The sequence below is a fragment of the Capra hircus genome, chromosome 7, assembly GCF_001704415.2.
Source record: "Capra hircus breed San Clemente chromosome 7, ASM170441v1, whole genome shotgun sequence".
NCBI classification, from domain to species: Eukaryota; Metazoa; Chordata; class Mammalia; order Artiodactyla; family Bovidae; genus Capra; species Capra hircus.
In genome coordinates, this window is record NC_030814.1 from 91,416,650 (window position 1) to 91,438,529 (window position 21,880).

General features: G+C 60.0%; 1 protein-coding gene across 1 annotated transcript in view; it reads left to right on the forward strand.

The window, feature by feature from the left end:
• KDM4B (lysine demethylase 4B) overlaps positions 1–21,880 on the forward strand; it is a 118,671-nt gene that overhangs the window by 83,608 nt on the left and 13,183 nt on the right. The window contains exons 10-15 of the mRNA XM_018050893.1: positions 6,611–6,807; positions 13,001–13,102; positions 13,465–13,664; positions 19,469–19,896; positions 20,175–20,295; positions 20,851–21,029. Coding sequence (XP_017906382.1) covers positions 6,611–6,807; positions 13,001–13,102; positions 13,465–13,664; positions 19,469–19,896; positions 20,175–20,295; positions 20,851–21,029 — 1,227 coding nt within the window. The remainder of the gene's footprint in view (positions 1–6,610; positions 6,808–13,000; positions 13,103–13,464; positions 13,665–19,468; positions 19,897–20,174; positions 20,296–20,850; positions 21,030–21,880) is intronic.

A 21,880-nucleotide genomic window follows, 5' to 3' on the forward strand; every position in this document is an offset into this window, starting at 1 on the left:
ACAATTCTCATTTCTGTTTTTTCAAGCTATGGAGAGGGAAAAAAATCTATTTGCGCTGCTTGGCTCCCTGCTCTGGTCGCCAGAGGCAGACCTTTGCTCTGCCTGTTCGCTCATTGTCCTCAAACTCGGCTGTAGGCCCTGCAGGGCCCAAGCACGCGTGCCACTGCTCTCATGCGGCAGGCTTCCGACGCAGGCGACAACCCCCCTGCCCCAGCTGGGCGCTTGGAGCAGGCCCAGGGCCCCTGAACTCCACGGCGCAACTCTCACCATTTGTCATCTGGAAGTGACAGGTGTGCGTCTTGCTGAGCCTCTGGCAGGCGCTGTCAAGACTCGGCCTTCTGTACGAGGCTGTGATGGGATCGAGCTGTGGGGCAGGGGTTCACGTAGGTGGGTGCTTCCATGGCAGGAGGCGCCCTGTTGGGGCACCCTGTGTGGGGAACAGCCCAGGCCCCAGCGGCCAGGGTGCTGCCCTGTGTGGAAACCCTGATGGCCCTGAATCCTCCCTGCCCCCTTCCTTCCCAGCCCCTCTGTCCGCTCCCCTCCCCCATTCACCCCCTTCTCTTTGTGAATCCCTTCCTTCTGCAGAACTGAAGCAGGCCGGCCACATGTACACTGGGGTCCTTGGGGACCCTCGTGAGTTCCTGGGGCTCAGTAACTGGGAGGAGGGTGAGGAGGCAGGAGGAGCGCCCCTACCGCCTGCCAGGGCCTTGAAAAGGCAGAGAGTGCCCAGAACTGGAGGGGCTAGACTGGAAGAGCGCACAGCAGGCCCCTGGTCCTGGCAGCCACGGGGGTAGCTCAGCGGGACCTCAGGGGGTGTGGCCCATCTTGGCCCTGAGTTCCTGCCCCCCTCCGCAGGTATTTAAGGAAGTTTCTCCCCATCTCCCTGGAAGCTGCTGCAGGGCCAGGCCTGTCGCTGGGCTGAGGGGCCACAGCCATTTAGCCTGAGTACTAAGGAGGGCGTGACGGTTCCAACGTGGGAGCTAAAAGTGGGAAACCATTTTGCTCTGGGACTTTACGGCTTCAATTGCCAAATCTAATTTAGATCAGAGTCTGTCTTTTTAAACGCCCAAATCTCGGGAAACTGAAGCCTTGGAATGTGCTTGTCAGACTGTTCTGAAGCTCCAGGAAGGTTCGTATCCGTCTTGCTCTGAGATGAGACGGAGCCAAGCCTGGACCTTGGGCCTCGTCTTAGATGCATCTCTGAGGTGTGAATAGAACATGGCTGCTGGGGGGTGCAACGTATTAGGGTGGATTCAGTAAGAAAAGAGGCCCCACTTGCACACCCCCCAGCATGAGAAATAGAATAAAACTCACCCCCAAGACTGGCCCTCTTGTGTCTTCTGCCGGAGGCCCTGGCAAGGTGACTGAGGGACTGACCCCTTCATTCTTTAGGTGTCATTCAGGGGCCTTGATTCCCATGTTCCTCTACTTGTAAGCATTGGCGTTGTTAAGTCAGAAAACCTCGGGCTGGCCTGGCAGAATGTGTGAGATCTGTGGCTTGAGGTTAGGAGCTAGCACTCTCTAAGAAGCAGACTTGGTGCCCCCAGACTACATGGGGCTGGTCCCTTTGTCCAGCCTCCCGGTCCCCTTTGAGGTGGGGTCCAGGCCCAGCTAGGGGGTGTGCGCCACTGGCCCAGGCCCACCAAGGTCCCAGTGAGCTCTGGGGGTGGGGGTGTGTTCTCCCAAGAGCAGCTGGCTTGGGTTGCTGGTATGAAGGCAGGTGCAGCCTAGAGGAGGTGATTCCAGGGCTGGGCCTCCACATGCCAGGTTCTAGGTGCTTCCTGGTACCTGTGAGCACCGGATCCTGACAGCAGGTGGTGGGGAGTGTGCAGCTCACTCTCCTCAGTGAACACTGGGCCCATAGTAGGTTTCCACATAGATACCGGTCTTCTGTCAACTGAGGCTGCTGGATCGCGGTACTGATAACTGGGCAGCTGAACTGCAGATACTTATCCCTCGCACTTCCTGAGTCTGGGAGCCTGAGACCAGGGTGCCGCTGGGGTTGGCTTCCTGGTAGGAACTCCAGTCCTGGTACGTGGACTGCCAGCTTCCTGCTGTGTCTTCACCTGGGGGTGGCGGGGGCCGGAGTCCTGTTTGTCTAGCCTATTCTTCTTATAAGGACACTGGTTCTATAGAGTTAGGGCCCCAGCCGCTTGACCTCATTTAACCTTCTTCACCTCCTAATTCCTTCTCTGTATGTACAGACACATTGAGGGGGTCAGGGCTTCAGGATACCTTGTAAAAGGGATTTTGTGACTTAAATCAAGGTTTTTCAAACTTTCTGTAAAGGATAAGATAGTGAATATTTGTGGATTTGGGGGCCTTCCAGTCTCTGTGTGACTGCTTGGCCCTGTGGTAGCATTAATGTGACTGTAGCTGGGGCCATGTGCCAATAAAACTTTATTTACAAAAACATGTGGCAGGCCAGATTCCATAATCTGCCTGGCTCTCAACCAACTTAAATGATGTACCTGCTCAATAAAGAGATTTGGAAAGAGAAAAAGCCACAAAACTGTTTAATCCCCATTCTCCCATAAAAAGAACTGTGGTTGGGGTTTGACAAACGCCCTTGGCTTTCTCTGAAGATTTTTGGTTGTAACTGGGGCTGTACTGTAATTGTGATTATGCATGCTGTATTTCTTATGACAGCAGACCCCTCCTGAGACCATTTCTGTAGTTGAGCTGGTGTTTAGGACTAGTCACCAGCCCCCGCAGGGCTGTCTGCGGGCTCTGCACGTGTCTAGTCGGTCCGCAGGTGTAGAGTGGTGTGGCTAGAGTTGTCCTGAGGTGTGTGCACGTGGTGTGTGCGTGCACACACAGTGTGTTTGTGTGCTGCAGCAGCAGTCTTTGGATTTCACGCCCTTGGGTGTGGTCCTTGGGAAGGGAGGCCTCCCCTCCGGTGGTCAGAGCTGCGCCCTCACCCTCCCTGTTGCCAGCCTTCCGCTCTGCAGGTTGCCGCTGTCTGCTGCCAGGGCAGATGGGGGGGTCATCCTGTCCCTCCTCCTCTGGTGGGGGATGTGGGAGCGGAGGCCTTGTGTCTCCTCTCTGCTGTCACTTTAAACAGCTCTGTTCCTTCTGCGTCCCGCTGGTTAATTAACTTGGCCGGTCAAGGGCTCTCTGAGCTGCACTTTTGTGGGGCTGTCGGACCCCCTTGATGAAAGGCTGCATCTGAGCCTGTTTTGTTCTGAGTGTTGAGGCACTTCCTCCCTCTGCTTGCAACATGGGGGGAGGCCACAGAATTTTGGGGTGGGGCCCAGTCAACGGGGGCCCAGAGCCCCCTGTGGACAGGCCCACCCTGGAGGCGGGCAGGGACCCACAGCCAGTGCAGCCTCTCGCCTCCTGGCCACGGGGCCCAGGCCCAGTGCAGCGTGTGTCCCACCCCAGCCCCTGCCCCTTGCCTTGCTCCTGCTGTCTGCGGGTGGCCCCTTGCCCCAAGTGCTGCCTGGTGCAGGACGCTCCAAAACGGGAGCCCCGCCCTGCAGCTCTGGGGGCCAAGTCTTTAAGGTACAGAGGCCCCTGGGGCACACTCAGGCTACAGGGGGCCAGCGGTCCTCCCCGCCTTCCAGCCCATCTCTCCATCAGAACTACTGGCTGGCAGGCACCCGGGGAGAACGCTTTCAGGCTGGTCCCAGCTGACAGGGCTGCTGAGCACGGGCACTGGAGGGACAGTTGAAGATGCAGTCAGCTTTAGTGGCTCTGGCAGGGCCTCAGGATTGGCTGGGAGCCAGACAGGCTGCCTGAGGGTCGTGGCCCGAGCCCCCTTTCCAGGCCAGTCCGGCAGCTCATGGCCCCATCCTTATTCACAGGCCCAGATGAAACAGCGCTGTGGGCAGTTCCACTGTGTGGGGGTCTTAAATCAGGAGACGGCAAGGGTTGGGGCTGTGGGGGCGAGGGGGTGCTCTGGCGTGCTCAGCCCTGCAAGTTCTTTTCGCTGGTCTTAGCAGATTTCTCTGCCAAACTGTGAGCTGAAACAAGGTGATGGGTCTATGGTGTCTGCAACCCTGGGCTCAGCTGCTCTGCCCATGGAGGTGACTGTTTCCCTGTCCTAAACCAGAGGTATCTCTTCTGTCCCCCAGGACCCATGGGGCCTTGCCTCCGTCCCTCCCACTGCTTTCTCCCCAGTGCCCATGCTCCCCGCACCTCCATGCCCACCAGCAACCAGCCCTGTCCCACCAAGGACCACACGGAGACATGAGGGCTGCTGTTCCCGGCGCTGACCCTGGCTGGGCTATAGGCCATGGTGACATGCCCCAGGTCTGCGCCATCCCCTCCAGGGCGCACACGGGTGCTTTTATTAATTACTTAAGGAAAAGCAATTGCATGGTCACTCGATACAAATCCTTCAAGCTGCTGTTGGTGGCCACACCGACCAGGCCGCAGCCGGCCAGGATCCCAGAACCCAGGCACCATCTGGACCCCTGCCACTCCGCAGCCAGATTGTACTGCCAGCCTCTCTCTCTCATACAGTTTTTCATTAAATGATTGAGTTTGCTGGAAATCGCTGGGTCGTAAGTATTCCCTCGCACTTGATGTGGTTGGCTTATTGCTGTCCCCACACTGAGCTCCCAGATCTGGCCTGGGAGCAGGCAGGGTTGGGGAGTAGGGGCTGCAAGAAATGCTACGTTTGCCCCACACCTCCCTGCCCAGCATCCTCAGACTTCCAGGTTGTAAATATCTCACTGTTTCTGAGCCAGCTGAGGGAGGTTGGGAAGGACTTGTCAGGGTAGGTACGTAATTGCTGCATTCAATTAAGTCTTTTCCTTCTGCTCCCTTCATTTCCATTGAGAAAGTGGCAGTGACGGAGGTGGTGGTACATGGAGACGGTTGTACACAGAGGCAAGACGCGCATTTAACATGGAAACGCATTCATAACATCCTTTGAAATTGTATGGGATGAAAAAATAAGTGCATATCCAATTATAAATGCATTCATACATACGCGCATCCATACACACTTGCATTTACCTGCGGGGGCGTGTGCACACACACTCAACCTGGGACATAAAAATCCTGAGGCATTTTTAAATTGCGGTTTGGGAATAAGCATCTCCGGTGCCTGTTCCTCTGACAGGCGGGCATTGGAGCAGAGCTGCAGAGGCGGCAGTGCAGGCGCTCCTAGGGGCAGCCGCCCTGCGGCCTCCTGTTGCCTCTCCTGAGGCCAGCGTGGCCCCCTAAGGAGGCGAGGACCATGCCCTTCAGAGGAGGGCGAGCACAGCCCCGCAGGTCAAGCCCACCCCAAGGAAGCGCCTCTCCCTGAAGCTGGCCTTTCCTCTCCAGCAGTGGTTCCCAACCTTTTTGGCACTGGGGACCAGTTTTGTGGAAGATGAAATTTTTCCACGGACCTGGGAATAGGGGGTGGTTTCTGTTTTGCCTTCTGGTCACCTCCTGCTGGGCAGCCCAGTTCATAACAAGCTGTGGACCAGGACTGGGTTGGGGATCCCTGCCCTGGAGTCTACCCCTGGAGCTGGCAAACCATGGCCTGTGCCACATCCAGCACTCTGCCTCTTTTGGCAGTAGTTTCACTGGGACTCACCTACCCCCGTGCGTTTATAAGTTGGTCTTGCTGCTTCCCAAGTGACGACAGAGCTGAGAGGTTGTCACAGAGCTCAGTAACCCATGGAGGTGGAAGCTTCCAGTCTTTGGTCCTTTCCACTCTCTGTGGGCAGGTCACCAGCCCTGCCCTAAACAGTGGTCCCCTCTGTCCCTCCTACTATCTCGCCATGGTCTCGGCCCACAGGTAAGCGGAAGGCCAGGGCTGCCTGGCTTCCTTCTCTTGACTGAAGGCGCGCTGTCCTGAGCCCAGCTTCTGCAGTCCTTGCCGGCCTTCTCCAGCCCCCAGCTCCCTGGGACATCCACGGTGCCTCCTGCTTGGGGCCTGGTTCCGGGGCATTTCTGACAGTGCGATACAAGGGAGAGGCTCCCAGAACACATGGTGTGTGTGTGTTGAGGTGTTGAGAGTCTACACAGCAGAGGAGGGGGCGGAAGGACCCCATCTCAGCCCATCCTCCTCAGGCTTGTTTGCCCCTCACTTACCACGCCCAGGCACAAGGGGCTCCCCTGTCCAGGCTGGCATTGCGGCGAGCTCTGCCCGCCTGGGGTCCAGTGCCAAGCCTCCCAGACTCTCAGCCTCCTCCCCTGAAGCCAGTGGCGGGGACTCTGGGCCGTTTGAGCACCTTCTCCACATCACCTTCACTTCTCTGTCTGGCCCATGGAGATGGACAGCTTTCCCCTCTTCCTAACCTTTGTAATCACCGCTGTTATAAAACACTGCATGGGCGTTTTACCTGGTCGGGGGCACGTGCGTCTGACTCGGGGGTTTGGTTTGAAGTGACTTCAGGTGGCCGAAGCTCAGACCACGCGGCCTCTAGGCTCCTGAGTGGGTTTGGGCACCGCAGTGGACCCACTGCAGATGGGGTGTGACTCGCGGAGGGGGCCAGGGGTGCCCGCGGGGAATGCAGCAGTGTCCCTTCCCCCTCCCCACTGGGGTGAGAAGAGGCGCTTTCCTGTCTCATGAGAGAGCTGGGGAGGACCGGGTGGGTTCGGCGCGCCCCAGGTGGGGTGGGCTTGCAGGCCCATGGGCTCAGCCGTCTCTCCCTTGCCCCCCACGCAGTGCACGTGCCGGAAGGACATGGTCAAGATCTCCATGGACGTCTTCGTGCGCATCCTGCAGCCGGAGCGCTACGAGCTGTGGAAGCAGGGCAAAGACCTGACGGTGCTGGACCACACGCGGCCCACGGCCCTGAGCAGCCCCGAGCTGAGTACCTGGAGCGCCTCCCGGGCCTCGCTCAAGGCCAAGCTCCTGCGCAGGTGAGCTGCCCAGCCACCGCGGCCGCTGCTCCTCCAGGCAGGCAGTCCCCCATTCTCCCTCTTCTCGTCTCTCCTCCTCCACCACCCGCCCACCGCTTCCCTCCTCCACCATTTCTCCTGCTTCGGAAGCAAAGTGTATTCTCAGGCTGACTTCTTCCTCCAACTCCTAAGGCATCGCCACCTGCGCTGTCTATGTTGTCAGGGTCTCGGGTTCCCTCTCACTCCTTGTCTGCCCTCTCAGGGCCCCACACACTGTTTGTCTCAGGTTTTTGGTTCACTGTCTTGGGTGCGAGAGCCCTATTTCTGGATTGGGGCTGCGGGACCCTTCTTGACTCTTGAGCGAGGACAGGAGCTGTGGGGCCTAAGGTCTCCCCCAACCCAGATGGGAGCCTCACTCCTGCCCAGCATGTCTGTGGCTGCTTGTTCTGGTGCCTCGGGTAATGTGTTCCTTGCATCCTGTTTGCAGATGGTGGTTATGGTGGTTACGGGGGTGGTCACATAGACCTGTCCCCTGGACGCTCTCTGCCCTCCATTCCACCTCAGAGGCCTCCTCCCAGCTCTCCTTCTACCCAGAATGGGTGTTCCTGCCCAGCTCCTGCCTGGTGTCAGGTGGGGAAGGAGAGGGCACAGTGGCCACCCCCTCCCGGCATCTGTGCTTGGCATCTGGCCGGGGGGTTGTGGGTGGCAGAGAAAGACAGCATCGTGCAGCCTCGGAAGTGTCCATCTCCATCGTGTTCTTTCTCTGGGGAATATCCCGGCTCTCGAGGCCTGAGCTGCCCATAGACAGAGTTGAAACAGATTCCGTTTTGGTGCCCAAGGAACAGTCAGCGGATCCTCACCGGGCTTGGGGCATGGCTAGAGCAGATGGGGCAGCCCAGAGCATCACATGTGTCTCTGTCTGGGCTTCGAGGCCCAGCAGGCTCTCCTGTGACCTCTCAGCTCCGTGGAGGTCACCCTGGATTGTAGACAGTCTGTTAACAGTGAGTGTGGTGTGTCTCAGTACTACTTTATTTATGGACACTGGAGTGGGAATTTCATACCATTTCCACATGCCATAGAATGTTATTATCCTTGAACTTCTGAACCACTGAAAAACATGAACACCATTCCCAGTTTACGGGCTACACCAAAACAGACAGTGAGCAGATCCAGGCCTCCGCGAGGCTTCCGTCTGTGGCCCTTGGTCACTGCTGGCAGAGCTTGTCCCCACTGGCCACGGATGGTGCCTCCCCAGAGCCTGGTCCCTGAAGGCTGAGGGGCTCGGCCACTTCACTCCTTGGGCAGTGCCTCCTTGGTGGCGCCCTGGGAGAAATCGTCCTGGCTGAGTGGTCACACCGCCCAGCGCCTTCTCTCCCAGGGGGCTGGTCGCCTTTCTGTGCTCTCATCCGTGTGTTTCCACCCTCGCCCCCTCTCTGAGGATGTTGTCTCAGCGCTCCAGCTACTCCTGATAGCCTGAGGGAGGGGAGGCTCTCTGCTGATCGCTTCTGCTGTCTCTCTCTTTGATTTCCCGCTCTCCTGTGTGTTCCTCCCCGAGAGCACTGCCTCAGGGTGGCTCTTCATCTCTCCCAAGAGCGGGAAGTGAGCCTGCTGACTGTCCAGCTTCTGGCTCCCAACCCGATCCAGTGTTGCAGGACGGTTGGCTGGTGGTGGCTCAGGCTAACTGGTCAGTGGAGCGATTCAGGTCTCACTCCAGGGGGAGGAAAGGGATGAGGGGCTGTGAGAGGAGCCTGCCCAGAGGACAGGGACAAGGCCTCAGGCCAGGCCACGCTGGAGCTGTCTGTGTACAGAGGAAGAACCCCGCGCCCCCCAGCGACTCCCCCGCCCCCGCCAATGTGTCCCACAGCACAGGGCTCTTTCCCACCGTCTCTCTCTGTGTGCCAGCCTGGGACTGAATGACCAATTAGGTCATGTTCCCAAGGATACGTTTAGTATGTGAGATAAGGCTGAGTCCCGCACTTTGTGGGGGGGCATTCTGTGAAGAGGCTGACAGATGAAGGGCCCAGGTGTGGAGCCCCAAGCCCTAGCTGGGTGCTGAGGCCCCCCACTAGCAGCAGAGGCCCTTGTGAGCTTCCCTGCTGGCCGCCCTGCCCTCACCCAGCTGTGCCTGGCCTCCAGGGCCACCAGCTCCCTGAGCCTCCCTTGTTGGAGAGTTGGTTGAGGAGGGGGCACCACCCAAATATCCTTGTCTCAGGCCAGATTGTGGGGGAGAACAGAACAGATTGTGGGCGAGAGACAACAGAAGCGCTCAGCAGAGAGCCTCCCCTCCTCTCGGGCTGCCTGGAGCAGTGGGGAGCGCTGAGACAACGTCCTCAGGTTGGGATAAACCTGGGTCTATCCCTAGGCCAGAGTCTCCCTCCAGGCCTGCTGACATCCTCTGAGGGGACCGTCCAGGCTCTGGGGGTGCTGGAGCAGCAGCATCCTAGGCTCCACCCACTCGATCCCAGGAGCACCCCCCAAGTGTGACAGCCACACACGCCCCCATTGGGGTGGGCTCCTCACCTGCCGTCTGTGGGCCCCCCTGCCCCCCACGTCCCTGTGTACCCTTTGTACCCTCACCACCTCTTCTGGGTCACTGCAGTGGCTCCTCGGTCCTGGCTCAGACGGCTCATCCAGCCGCCACCACCCCCCGAGGGCCCAGCCTTCCTGCCCCCTCCCAGTACCACACCCCAGATGTCACCACAGAGCAGAGTCTGGTGTTGGCCCCTTTAGGAGAAAACGACACTCGTGGATTTACTTCTAATCCCTAAATCTTGTCTAGTGAGCTGACCCCACCCTGTGACAAACAGGACCCATGACCTGTGACCTTGTCCTTGCTGGTGCTCTGCCCAGCTGGTGTCTTGGCCATACTCCCCCGCTCCCACTCCTGCCTGAGCAGCCCTTCTCCGTATGTAGACAGTCTTTTCCTCTCGGCTCCTGATTATTTCCAACAAGCGCTGTGTCGCCCTCATGTTGCTGCAGGTGTGTGTTCCGCCTGCCCGTCATGTGCACCCTGCACAGAGCATCTGAGCAGCCAGGCTCGGTTTGGGGGGCGGCGTGCTTGTCTCTGAGTACATGGTCCTCTTCCCTCCCCAGCCTCTGCTGCTGCCTCTGGTGGGACCTCCAGTTGCCCCCATAGGAGGCAAGAGCCCGCCAGCCTCACTTACCCAGCCCTGCAGCTCCCACCCGCCTCCTCTCTACCTACCATCCTCACTCACCATGGAAACAAGGAGTCAGAGAGGACATCCCTGTCCCCTCTGCTGCCCCCAGACCTGTGAGGGGCTGGCCTGGTCTCCCCACCTCCCAGCGCCTGATGCCCTGGCCAGACTGGACACCACTGTGCGTCCAGCTCACTCCCACCAGCCACCCTGACCATGCCGTGCTCCTGAGCCTTCCCCCACCATCACCTCCTGGCCTCTCAGAAGGGGCCATGACCACAGGCTGCCTCCAAACCTCTGAGGAAACTCAGGGCAAAAGGGTCTCAAACAAAAAGCAGGACCTTGCAGAAGAGGCCGACAATGAGCGGAAGAAAACTTACTTCTTCCCTGAGAGAGTGGGTGACTTGACATTTATGGAAGAACCTGCTGCGTAAAAAAAAGACTTTTAGAAGAGGTGGCACCTGGGCATTTAAGAGAGAAAAGAGATGTAAGAGGTGGGTTGGGAGACACTTCACAACATGGGTTAGACAGAAGACACCCAAGCCTCTGGAACGAATAAACAGGTCAACAGAAAGAACATGGGGCCGAAATGGAATCGAACTTGGCGATTGTGATGCTGCAAGCTAGTAGACAGAGACAAGGCCCTCAAAGGTCAGGAGAGCAGTCGTTTCAGCCCAGAAGTACGGACCCAGCCAAGTTACCAACCACGTGTGGGAAGGGAGCAAATCCCAGGTTTCCCCTCCTGCCTGAGAAAGCTGCTGGAGGATGTGCTCTGGCTAAACAAGGGCATCAACCACAAGATTCATGCGGTCGAGGAAACTGGATCCAATTCAAGAGAGTCCAAGGCAGCCTCAGATAAGGGGGTGGCCCTGGGTTGTCATTTGGAAGCAAATGAGCCCTGCCCGGGAGGCAGCACCGAGAACTTGGAGATAGCTAGGAACACTAAGCATCAGGGATAGGAGGCCAGTTACTGACTCCAGGACGAGAAAGCAAAGAATGCAGTGCAAGGTCAGTTGCTCATGGACAAGCTATGTTTATGGGATCAGAAAGACATAATATGGAGGTGGCCCCAGGGATCCCGTTGCAGCCAGACAGTGATTAGGGTGTGTGAGGTGATGTACCTCCTCCAGCTGTTAGCCCCGGATCCTCCCAGTGTTGTTCCCAGCTGATGTCCTCACGAAACAGATTCTTCTTTGCATGCAACATTCACTTTGCTGTCCCCTTTGCAGGAGGGCACAGCCCTTTGCCTTCACCTTTGTGCCTAGTTTCACTTGTCATGGGGAGTCCTCAAACTAGTGAGGCCCAGTAGCTGCTGGGGGTTTTGGTGCTAGGGACAGAGCTCTGAGTCCAGTGGTGTGTTTGCTAATTTTATATATTTATATATTTGTGGCTGTGCTGGGTCTTCATTGCTAGTCAATGAAGACTTTCTCTAGTTACGGCTTTCTCTAGTTACAACAATCAGGGGCTACTCTTCAGGTGCACGTGGGCTTCTCATTGTGGTTGCTTCTCTTGTGGAGCACAGGCTTTAGGGCGCATGGGCTTCAGTTGGTTGGGGCGCACAGGCTTAGTTGCCCCGCGGCATGTGAGATCTTCCCAGATCAGGGATTGAGCCTGTGTCTTTTGCATTGGCAGGGGAATTCCTTACCGCTGAGCCACTGGGGAAGCCTCTCAGTAGTGGGTTGGGGGCTGAGGAGAGTCTGGGCTCTCTAGGGACCCTGAAAGTGGGCAGGGCAGGGTCTGAAGTGGCCTCTGGGGCCAGTTCCAGGTAGGGGGAGGGGACGTGCTGCAGGACACAGAGGCTGGGTGAGTGGCCAGGAGGAGGACACCCTTCTGGGTGTGGTGGCCAGCGTAGGGGTTCGCTTGGGCACCTGGCCCTGCAGCGTCCCCAGACCCTGAGAGAAGCCTCCAGGTGACCGTGAGTGAAAAGCCCGCAGCTTCCCACCTGTCTCTGAGTCAGGGCTTCACCCAGTGTGGAGAGTGTCCCCCAGTGGGCCTGAGTCTCTCAGGCTCCCTCCCATCCTGCCATGCCTGCCTGTTCTCCCGCACCCCTCCCCATCGCCGTGCACCCCTGCACGCCATGCTGTGTGTGATGCCATGCTCTGCCCATGCCATGCCCTCCCTGGAATGCTCCCCACTCCCGCCTGTGGCCATCGGGGTGGTCCATGCTGCCAACATCAAGTAGGGCGTGTCACACGCTGGGCCATGCCTGGGCTCAGGGCATAGAGCACCTGCCAGCCAGGGGTAGGGGCCTGCTGGGCAGGCAGCCAGCAGCAAAGGACCAGCAGTGGTCAGTGGTTAGCATCAGGGGACAGTTAGAAGTAGGATTTCCAGGAGCCAGTGTCAAGGGCTAGGGCCACCACAGACACCCCAGGAGGAGGTGGGGGTCCTGGCATCTGGAGCCCTTGGGGCCCCGCCCACCCAGCCCCAGTCAGATGGTTCCTCAGTGAGCACTTGGTCCTTGTTAGTGCCTAGACTCTCCTGGAAGGTCTTGGTGTCTGAGCCCGCCAGGGCACCTGGAGCGCTTCCCCGGGCGGGAAGCCCTAGCCTGTAGCCTGGGCTGGTCTATTGTCCCTGCCTCAGGCAGGGCCTCTCCACGCCCCACCTCTGCCCCAACTCCTGGGCCAGTCACACACCTCCCGTGGTCTCTAAACTGCTCTGTTCCCTCCCTGGAAGGTTCTGGGAACTGGCAGAGACATCCCCCCAGCCCCGAGCCTGGCAGAGGTGCCCTGGCCACTAACCTGCAGCCCGCCCCCCCTTATCGCTTTCCTTTCTTCTTTTTAACCCTGATTCCCCCTGGTTTTCACTAAGAAGCTGTAGCTCAGCCTAATCTGGGATGCTCACTTGGGGCCCGAGGACCTCCCTCAGTCCCTGGAGGCAGGGGCAGGGGTTGGGGGCCGGGTGCAGCTTAGACGAAGGGTTGAGGGGTCACTGCAGGCTCTGGGCACAGAGCTCCTGTGGGTAGAGACACAGGGAAAGCCCAGGCGGGGCCAGGCCCTGCGGTGAGCCATCTGGGGTTAACATGAGCCCTAGAGAAAAACCCCCTGACGTTTACATTCTAGACAAATTAGTCTGAAGGAAAACAGACACTGGAAAAAGACTGAGGAGGAGAGAAAACCCAGTCTAGAGAGGAAGAAAGAGCAGACCAGGAGACCGGGGCTCTCGTAAGTGCACCATTTGTCCGTCACGCAGGCATTTTCCACCAGCTGCTATTTCCACCCAGGTTCACACTCCTGTCTCCCCCGTGCCCTCCATACACAGGCTCTTAGAGCCGTCCATCCCTGCATCCCATCACCAGCTGCCATCGCACCTGCTTGATACTGCCCACCCTCGCCATCATCCTCCCCTCCCCCAGGCCTCTCTCCCTCCACCACCCCTGCCCCCAGGAGCCAACCCCACCCAGGGGCCTACTTCCCCTGCCCTCCTGGGGGGCGCTTGTCTGGGTTCTCTCTCTGGGCAGAGTGCACGGCCCAGGGCTTCTCCCTTGCATCATTTCACCTCCCCTCTGATGCGTCTCCCTTTCCAGGTCTCACCGGAAACGGAGCCAGCCCAAGAAGCCCAAGCCCGATGACCCCAGGTCTCCTGGAGAGGGGGCAGCCGGGGCAGCCCTCCTGGAGGAGGCAGGAGGCAGCACGAAAGAGGAGGCGGCACCAGAGGCTGACCCAGAGGAGGAGGAGGAGGAAGCCCAGCTGCTGCCACAGGGCCGGGAGGCCGAGGGCTCAGAAGGTCAGTCCAGCTTGGCAGCCTGCGCTGGCCGGGCTGGAGGCCCTGTGCTTTCACCCTCCAGTCTGTGTGCCTCCTGGGCAGGAAGGTGCTTTCTAAAAATGCACATTCTAGCGTGGGGTTGGGGGGGTTGCTCCAGAAAGTCCTTCCCCTCCCAGAAACTGAAGAGGGCCTGTCCTAGCCTGTCTGGTGGCTGGGGCAGCGTCCACAGGCCAGCAGCTCAGAGTCTTAGGCTTTGCCCACTGGTGCTGGATGCTGGAGCTCAGAGTGCTGGTGTGGCCCCGTTCTGGGGAGGGCCTGCCTCCTGGTGTGCACGCGACCCTCTGTCGCTGTGTCCTCAGCCTTCTGGTCTCTAAGGTCACTGATGCTTCGCCAGGGTCCCCCCCTCATGACTCAGTCACCTCCCAGCCCCATGACACTGAGGCATAGAGTTCAGCGTGAACTTGGGGAGACAGACATTGAGTCCGTAACAGGTGCCATCTGGTCAGTCAGGGAAGAGGACGCCCTGCTGCTAGCTGGACATGGCTGTGGTGGGGCCGCCCTGCCTCCCTGCTGGTGTTGAACAGAAAAGTGTATCTGGGCGCCGTGGTGGGGTGTCTCAGAACTGTGCCCTTTACACACCCAGGGGCTGTTAGCCACGAGTGTTACTCCTTGAGTGTGTGAGCGTCTGCCACACCCACATTTTATGCGCTGCTTTTCTTTTCCACAGCTGGCTTCGTTTTCCTCATTTTCAGATTCAGCTGCTCACGTTTGCACGTAGCACCTGCCCCCCCGCCCAGGTGTGAAGGAGGGGCTGGGTGAGGCGAGGGGCCTTTGGCAGATCTCCAGGTAGCCCTGCCTCAGGCCCCCATCACAGGCTGTAGGTTGCTGGAGGATTCCAGTCAGGGCCCCCGGCCTGTCCTCAGGACTGTGTCTTGTTGCTTATGAGTCCAGCATGGTCCCTGCCCAGCTTGGGGTCAGGCTCTCCTCGGGGTCCTGTGGCTGGTGTCACAGATGATATGGTGTTCGAGGTGACTGTCCATGTGACTCTGTGTGTGGCGGGCATGAACCTCGGATGTTTCCACCGGCTGGAAGGGGGTGTGTCCCTTCAAGGGGCCTCCTGAGTTGGAGACAGGGGAGATCAGAAAGTCTCCTGGGAAGTCACACATTGGTGCATGTCTGAAGATAGCCTGGCGTGCTGCTTACCTGGTGGGCCTCATGAAATAGCCCACCTCCACCCAGGAGAGTCTGGACAGCCTGAGGAGGCAGGCAGCCCAGGGGGAGGGAAGTGCATGTTGGCACCATCTGGGCGCAGGCGAGATCACCCCATAGAAATAGACCCAGAGCCACATCACACTTGTTTACAGAACACGTGGTTTTCACAAAGATCCCACTTGTGATAAAAGCAACCAGAGAGTGATGCAGTCTGGAGCAAATCTCCCTAGAAATAAGACCTTTATGGGAAAAACCAGAGATGTTTTTGAAAGACAAGGAGGAACCAAACACACGGCCTGTGCGTGTTAGGAGGATATGTTGATTTCACTGCAGCCAGAGGGATGCAGGCCCAAGGAAGAGAAGTCAGGAGAGGTCAGGGCTGCAAGACCGGAGGCAGGAGCTGTCCCAGGCTGCAGTGAAGACCACCACTCCTCCCCAGGGCCACCGATCTTCACACGCAGCCTCATATATATATAACACTTGCACCTGTATCCCAGTTACTTAAAGTTCTGAAAACAGGCCAGGCAGACACTGGATGTTTAAGGAGCATCCGAGTCTGCTCAGCTGCCCTGACCGAGGCCCCGAGTCGGGGCTTCAGGAACCACGGCGCAGTGTCTCCGGTCTGGAGGCAGGAAGTCCACGGTCAGAGTGGCTGTGGGAGTGCTCCTGCTGAGGACATGGGGGAGGGTCTGTTCTGGCCTCACTCCTCGGCTGGTAGACAGCCAGCTTCACACTCACACAGTGAGCCCGTCTCCGTCTTGCCCGTTCACAAGGACACTGGTCACGCTGGCAGAGGGCCCACCCTGATGATGACCTCATCTTAGTAACTCATCCCATCGACTGTTAAGGGACACCCCCCCCCCCAATCACCACCTGCTGGATGCAGCCCCTTGCAGCAACACTTGCCCCAGCCTCAGTGACTCGGGATCCCGAGAGCTGGCCTCATGCCTACGCTCAGCAAGGCCTCTTCCATGGTGAGACTCTGGTTCCTCTCTGGTTTCCCTGTTCTGAGCAGGCTGCCACCTAGACAGTGGGGGATGTGGCAGGTGGGCTCTGTGTCCTTTGAGAGGGAAACGTGCTGCAGATAGGACCGTGCAGGATGCGCGCCCGCCTCCGTGGCTTCTGTGCCCCCTCTGTTCTACTTCCAGGGCCCCAGCCCAGGGCCCCAGGACTTCTCCAAAGGGCTGCAGGGCCCATGTTCTTTGGTGAGCTCCGTGTTGTGTGGCTGTGGACCCAGGAAGAGTGGGGACATTCCCAGGGAGGCGACCCTGCTCCCCGACTCGTCACCCCGTCCCTGTTCCAACCCAGAGCCTGGTCCCCAAACAGAAGGAGCTGGACTTTCGGGCATCTTCTGCAACATGGGCCCCTTGAGAGAGGAAGGGGTCCCTTCAGGGTGTGGCAGGGGGCTCCCATAGCCGGGAACCACGCTCTGGTCAGCGGCTGTCGAAGATCGCTCTGGCGGAAGATCGCTCTGAACGCATCAGATAAATAGTGCTCGCAGCTGAGGGTGTCAGCAAACGTGTCCAGTAATGAGTGGAAGACTTTAAAGTGGTTTCTAGACTTCCTTTCATGCCAGCTTAAAGTCTCTCAAAGCTATGAGTGTAACAACTGCCTTGGGCATGCAGATGGAGTCTTTGTTCTATGTTTGCATCGGGACCGCACGTGCCACTCACACCCAGGAGGCTGCCTGACAGAGGAGGCAGGGGGTGGGCAGGGTAGAGGAGCCTGGACACCATGGGACAAGAGGAGCCAGGCTGGCTGATGTGTCGCTGGGCCTGGGGACGGGGGCTGCTTCCCCGCCTGCCTGCCCCGGGCCCCCACCCTGCTCCATCAGCTTCCCCTGCCCCCAGCCTGGGCCCTGGGCCCTGGGCCAAGCCCTTAACAGAAGGCAGAAAGGCCGCCCATGTCCACCTGGCCTGCTGGGACCACGGGGGCTCCCTCCTCCTGCCTGGCTGTCTGGCCAGCTCTGGCCAGGCATGGCCGCTGACCCTTCTCGCAGCTCTGGAGCTGGGGGTGGCAGGAGCAGCACCAGGACTCCAGGAGGGCTGGTCCCAGAGCTCGTAGTCCACCCCACCCCCCGCCCCGTCCCCCATGGTGCTGTCCTGTCTCCAGGCAGAATCCTGCCCGACGGCTGGGAGGGGCCGTGCAGCCATGCTGGGTCACTTCCCTTCCCCCACGCCTCTGCCATTCTGCCCCGCAACACCCGGGGGCGTGAGAGGGGCTGTGTGCTGGAGCCGCCATCCCAGCTCTGTCAGGCAGGCCAGCTGAGGGGCTTTACACACGCGGCTCCCCTTGGGCTGCGGTGGTCCCCATGGTGTGAGGACGGGGCCCTCCCCACTGTAGTGTCCCTCTTGGCCTTGGGTTGTCCCCTCACGGGGTCCTCTGGGTGTGCCCCCTCCTCAGACTAACATCCGTGTGCCTGCGCTGTCTGAGAGCCGGAGGGGACAGTGGTTTCCTCAGAAAACAAAGCCACTCACCCGACAGCCCGTGCTGCGTGTCGGGGCAGCCCCAGGGCCGTTTCTGTAAGTCCGTAGATCTCAGCCTTGGCCGCCTCCCGGCCGGCCGCTGTCACCAAGCCCTGTGAGTAGTGCTCCCCCGTCTCCCCATCCCCGTCTCCGGGGACAGAGGCTGGCCTTCCGTTGCCAGGGCCGTCCACGTCTAGCATCTGCCAGGGAGGGGCAGGTTGTCTGCTCTTTTCTCGGCCAGATCACTATTCCTGTGATGCTGGTGGTTGAGGTCCCTCTGGGTAGGCGAAGGCATGAGGGATCCTGCTGCTGTCCTTGCCCTTGGAAGGTTCAGGGCCAGAGGGCGTGGGGACTGGCAAGCACTCCCTCCTCTGAGCATCTCTTGAAAAACGTGGCTGCCTGCCCAGGACCCGCGGGCTGGCCCGCCATCACTGCGGGGCCGTGGTGAGCAGTGGACAGAGGGGCCGCCATTGCTGCGGGCCAGGCTGGCTCTGAGCTCACCCGGTGGGGGCTGCTGGTGGGAGTTGGCTCCCTCCCAGCGCTCAGGCCAGGGGTCTGCCTGGAGGAAGGGAGAGAGGATTCTTGTTTGATCCCTTCCTGGGTCAGGATGATCGAGGACTAGATGGATGGCCTTGCCCTTGGGAACATCATCCCGATTGTGCCGTCGTGTTTGGCTGAGGGACGTGGGTAACATTTGGACAGGTTTTTATAGCACGAGATCAACGTGGATGCCGGGTGGCCGACCAGACCCTGTCACACACCCCATAGTCACGAGTTTAGCAGGAAGAAGGACCAGTACTTCCCGCTCGAGCAGTCCTTACTTTCCCAGCCTGGTTTGCGGGGGCCCAGGTGGTGACACGTCGGCACTGACAGCTCACGGGTACCAGCGGCAGGACAACCAGCTTGTCTTCTGGGCATCAACCACTGTCACACCTCATGTGATGTCACAAGAATGGGGACGCAGGCCAGGCAGGGAGGGCCTGAACTCGGGGCCCATTCTCCAGGTGGGCAGGCGGGGCCCAGGGGCTGTGCTGGGGCTGCTGGTCCTTGTGGGCAGGGGTCCCTGAGGCTGTGCAGGCCTTGTGGAGACCCCCACCCGCACATGTCCCCAGTGACTGTGTAATGATATGACCACGGACTTGGTGCCTGGAAGCAACTCTCTTTTTGTCTGACGTTCCTAAGAGTCAGGAGTCCCACACGGATCCCACTGGGCTGAGATCCAGGTGTGGGCAGGGCTAGTCCTTCCGGAGGCTCCAGGGAGCACTGGCTCCTGCCTTTTCCAGCTTCTAGAGACACCGCCTCCCTGGCTCACAGCCTCTCCCCACCCTCACAGCCAGCAGCCCAGCATCTCCTTGAGCCCAGCGGGATCCTCTGCTTTTGAGGACCCCTGTTAGCATTGGGGTCCACCTCGGGGTCCTTGGCTCACCCTGTCTGTGGAGTCCCCGCTGCCAGTGTCTGGCTCCACGTCCTCAGGTCCTAGGCTACAGCGTGGGCGGCCTTGGGGGCCGTCGCTCCTCCAGCCACACCACTCAGCTCCGTTTATTTCAGGAGCTGCATGCCCACTGTGGCCCTGAATTAAAATGCTGCTGAAGACACTGCCCACCTCCCTCCCCACCCTGCTACCTCTCAGGAAGCCCTCCCAGTGCTGGCCCTCAGGGGCCAAAGGGTGTTCAGGCCCTGAGGACACTTCTGTCCCCGACACGTGGAACCACTTGTTTAAGGTTTTGCTTTTAAAAAATTCTACAAGCTGTGTGTGGCAGCCACAGAAACGGGAAACCCAGATACAGGAAAAGAAAACATATCCTGCTTCTGCCCCTTCCCCTTTGGAAGGACCTTTAGCGTGGGTCTCCCCACAGCTACTTGCCGACAGCTCGACTCGGTGCCCCGTGCGAGGACACCGCTTGGTGCTCTTCCAGAAGGTTCCCTGGGCCCGGGGCAGAGCTCCACGGCCAGGTTGCCACTGCTTCCACCTAGGCTGCCTGTCAGGGGACCTGGTTGCAGGTGGGACTGCCCAAAGCCCAGGTTCCTTGGGCAGGGTTGGGGAGGGTGGCCTGTCTTGGGCAAGGGGGCTGGAAGGGGGCTTCTGGCCACTGACCCCTGGGGTGCCCTGGTCCCTTCCTCTGACTCATCTCTCTTCTGTCCCTGCAGAGGACGGGAGGGGCAAGCTGCGGCTGGCCAAGGCCAAGAGTGACCGGAAAAAGAAGAGCTACGGCGCCCCACACCCCCACTACCCGCTGCTGCCGCCACCCCCGTCCACCCAGTTCACTGAGGAGGCGCCCTTGCTGGAGATTCCGGGACCCGCCCCCGGCCTTGAGGCTGCCGAGGAGAGCCCCCCGCCACCGCCCCTCAATGTGGTGCCCCCCAAGGCCCCTGGCGAGGAGCCAGAGGCAAAGCCGCGCCCTGTCATCCCCATGCTGTACGTGGTACCTCGGCCCGGCCCTACCGGCAACAAGGGCCGTATGTCCTGCCAGCAGGCCTCGGAGCACTTTGCCCAGAAAGGCCCCACCTGGAAGGAGCAGGCCACCCCCATGGAGCTGACGGGGCCCGAGGAGGAGAGCGGAGCCAGTGAGGGGCAGGTAAAGGGGCAGTGGGTAATGGCTGGGGGGGCGTCCCCCACCCCTGTGTGCCGACCGTGGCCTCGCTTGTCCCAGATGGGCCCTGTGGTTCCCATCCCGGAGGCCAGTGACACAGATGTGGTTTAGCAGCCACTGCGGATCGGGGCTGCACTTTCCTGGGGTCTCCTGCCCCCGACTGGGGACTCTGGGGTCCTTTGGAACTGGGCTCTGGCCCCAGAGAGCAGTCCCTGCTTCTGGCCTCAGAGCTGCCCCCTCAGAGGCCTCCTGTGCTGTTTTAGAATCCGTCCACCTTTTCCAAGTTGAAGATGGAGATCAAGAAGAGCCGGCGCCACCCTCTGGGCAGACCCCCCACCCGGTCCCCGCTATCTGTGGTCAAGCAGGAGGCCTCGAGTGATGAGGGTGAGTGAGGGGGTCGCTGGCTCTGCTGGGTCCCTGCCCTGCCGCCTTCTGCCGCCCGCCCATCCAGCCCGCTCACTCCCACGCCAGCACCCCCGCGCAGCATCAGACCCTCGCGTCAAATGCCTCAGGGCTAAAGTGTCCCCTGCCTATTCTACAGCTCCCAGGCCCCATAAATGAGCACCTTGCTTTGGGCAGATCCCTGGGGACCACCAACACAGACCAGGGTGGACGGCACCCCAGTGCCCTCAGGGAACGCAGCAATGGGCCTTGGGGCCTGGGGACAGCCTGCCGGGAACCACAGCCAGCAGAGGCCTGCCCAGTGATAGATGGCAGGTTGGGCAGGATGGACGTCTGTTGGTGGCCTCCATCTTACAGGACGTGGGGGAGACAGTGTCCCCACCCAACTTCCAGGGGTCTCTGCCCCCCCGCCACGGCCCGACCACCCTGTGTCCTGTCGCCACATGGGATCGGCCCTGAGCCGGGGACCCATCCCCGAGCACACTGGGCGGTGGGGTCCTCAGTGCTGACACCCCTCCCCACTCCCCTTTACTTCAGAATCCTTCCCTTTCTCCGGGGACGAGGACGTGGGTGACCCTGAGGCCTTGAGGTCATTGCTGTCCCTGCAGTGGAAGAACAAAGCATCCAATTTCCAGGCCGAGAGGAAGTTCAACGCGGCAGCCGCCCTGACAGAGCCCTACTGCGCCATCTGCACTCTCTTCTACCCGTACAGCCAGGTGCGCCAGCGCCGCGGGACCCCAGGCCCACACCAAGCCGGGAGCGTCTGCCTGCCCCTGTGGGCGCCCCGCCAGAAGCCAGCCCTTGCACCCTGAAGAGAGGGTGTCGGGGGCCAAGGACCCATTGTTTCGGGGCCACAGTGGGCTCAGGGGAGAGCCTGGCTGGCGGGGCATGAAGCTAAGGCCCCAGTGAGGGCTACGGGGAGAGAGCCTGGGGTCTGAATTTCACTGGAAGGTAACTTACTCACAGGTATCAAAGAGGATACAAGTGCAGGAAGCGCTGTTCTCTGAGACGCCCTCAGCCTGACCCCGGGGCCCAGGAGTGGGCCAGGGAAGGGCCTGCGTGGTGAGCAGGGGTCTGGAAGCCCGACCAGCATGGGTCTGATGACGGTGGGCTGGGGCCAGGCAAAGAGTCCCTGCGTGGCCTGGCCCGGACACAGCCCTGACTCTGTCCTGAGTTCCCAAGTCGTGAACCTGGCCTCTCCCCACTTTCTGCCCTGAGCCGTCCGCTGCCAGGTTTCCTTCTTCACCTGTTTGCTGCCCTGGCCCTGACCGCTGCCTGCCTCCTGCCCTTCCTGCTAGCGTCTCACCACAACCACGCACGGCCCGGATGGAAACGCCCAGCCCTTGGCCTCTCCACGTGCCCCACAGCCATCCTCTCCTGTGACGCCTGCCACCACCCCCACATAGTATGCCCTGTGCTGTCCCCCAGCATCTCCCACGCACCCACCCAGCTCCCTGCCTGGCCAGGTGGATTTCTGTACATTCTTTGGTTCCATCCTACTTGCTACCTCTTCCAGGAAGCCTTCCTGGATCTGCTGTCCCTGGCTGACTCAGGCCCACCTCTGCTT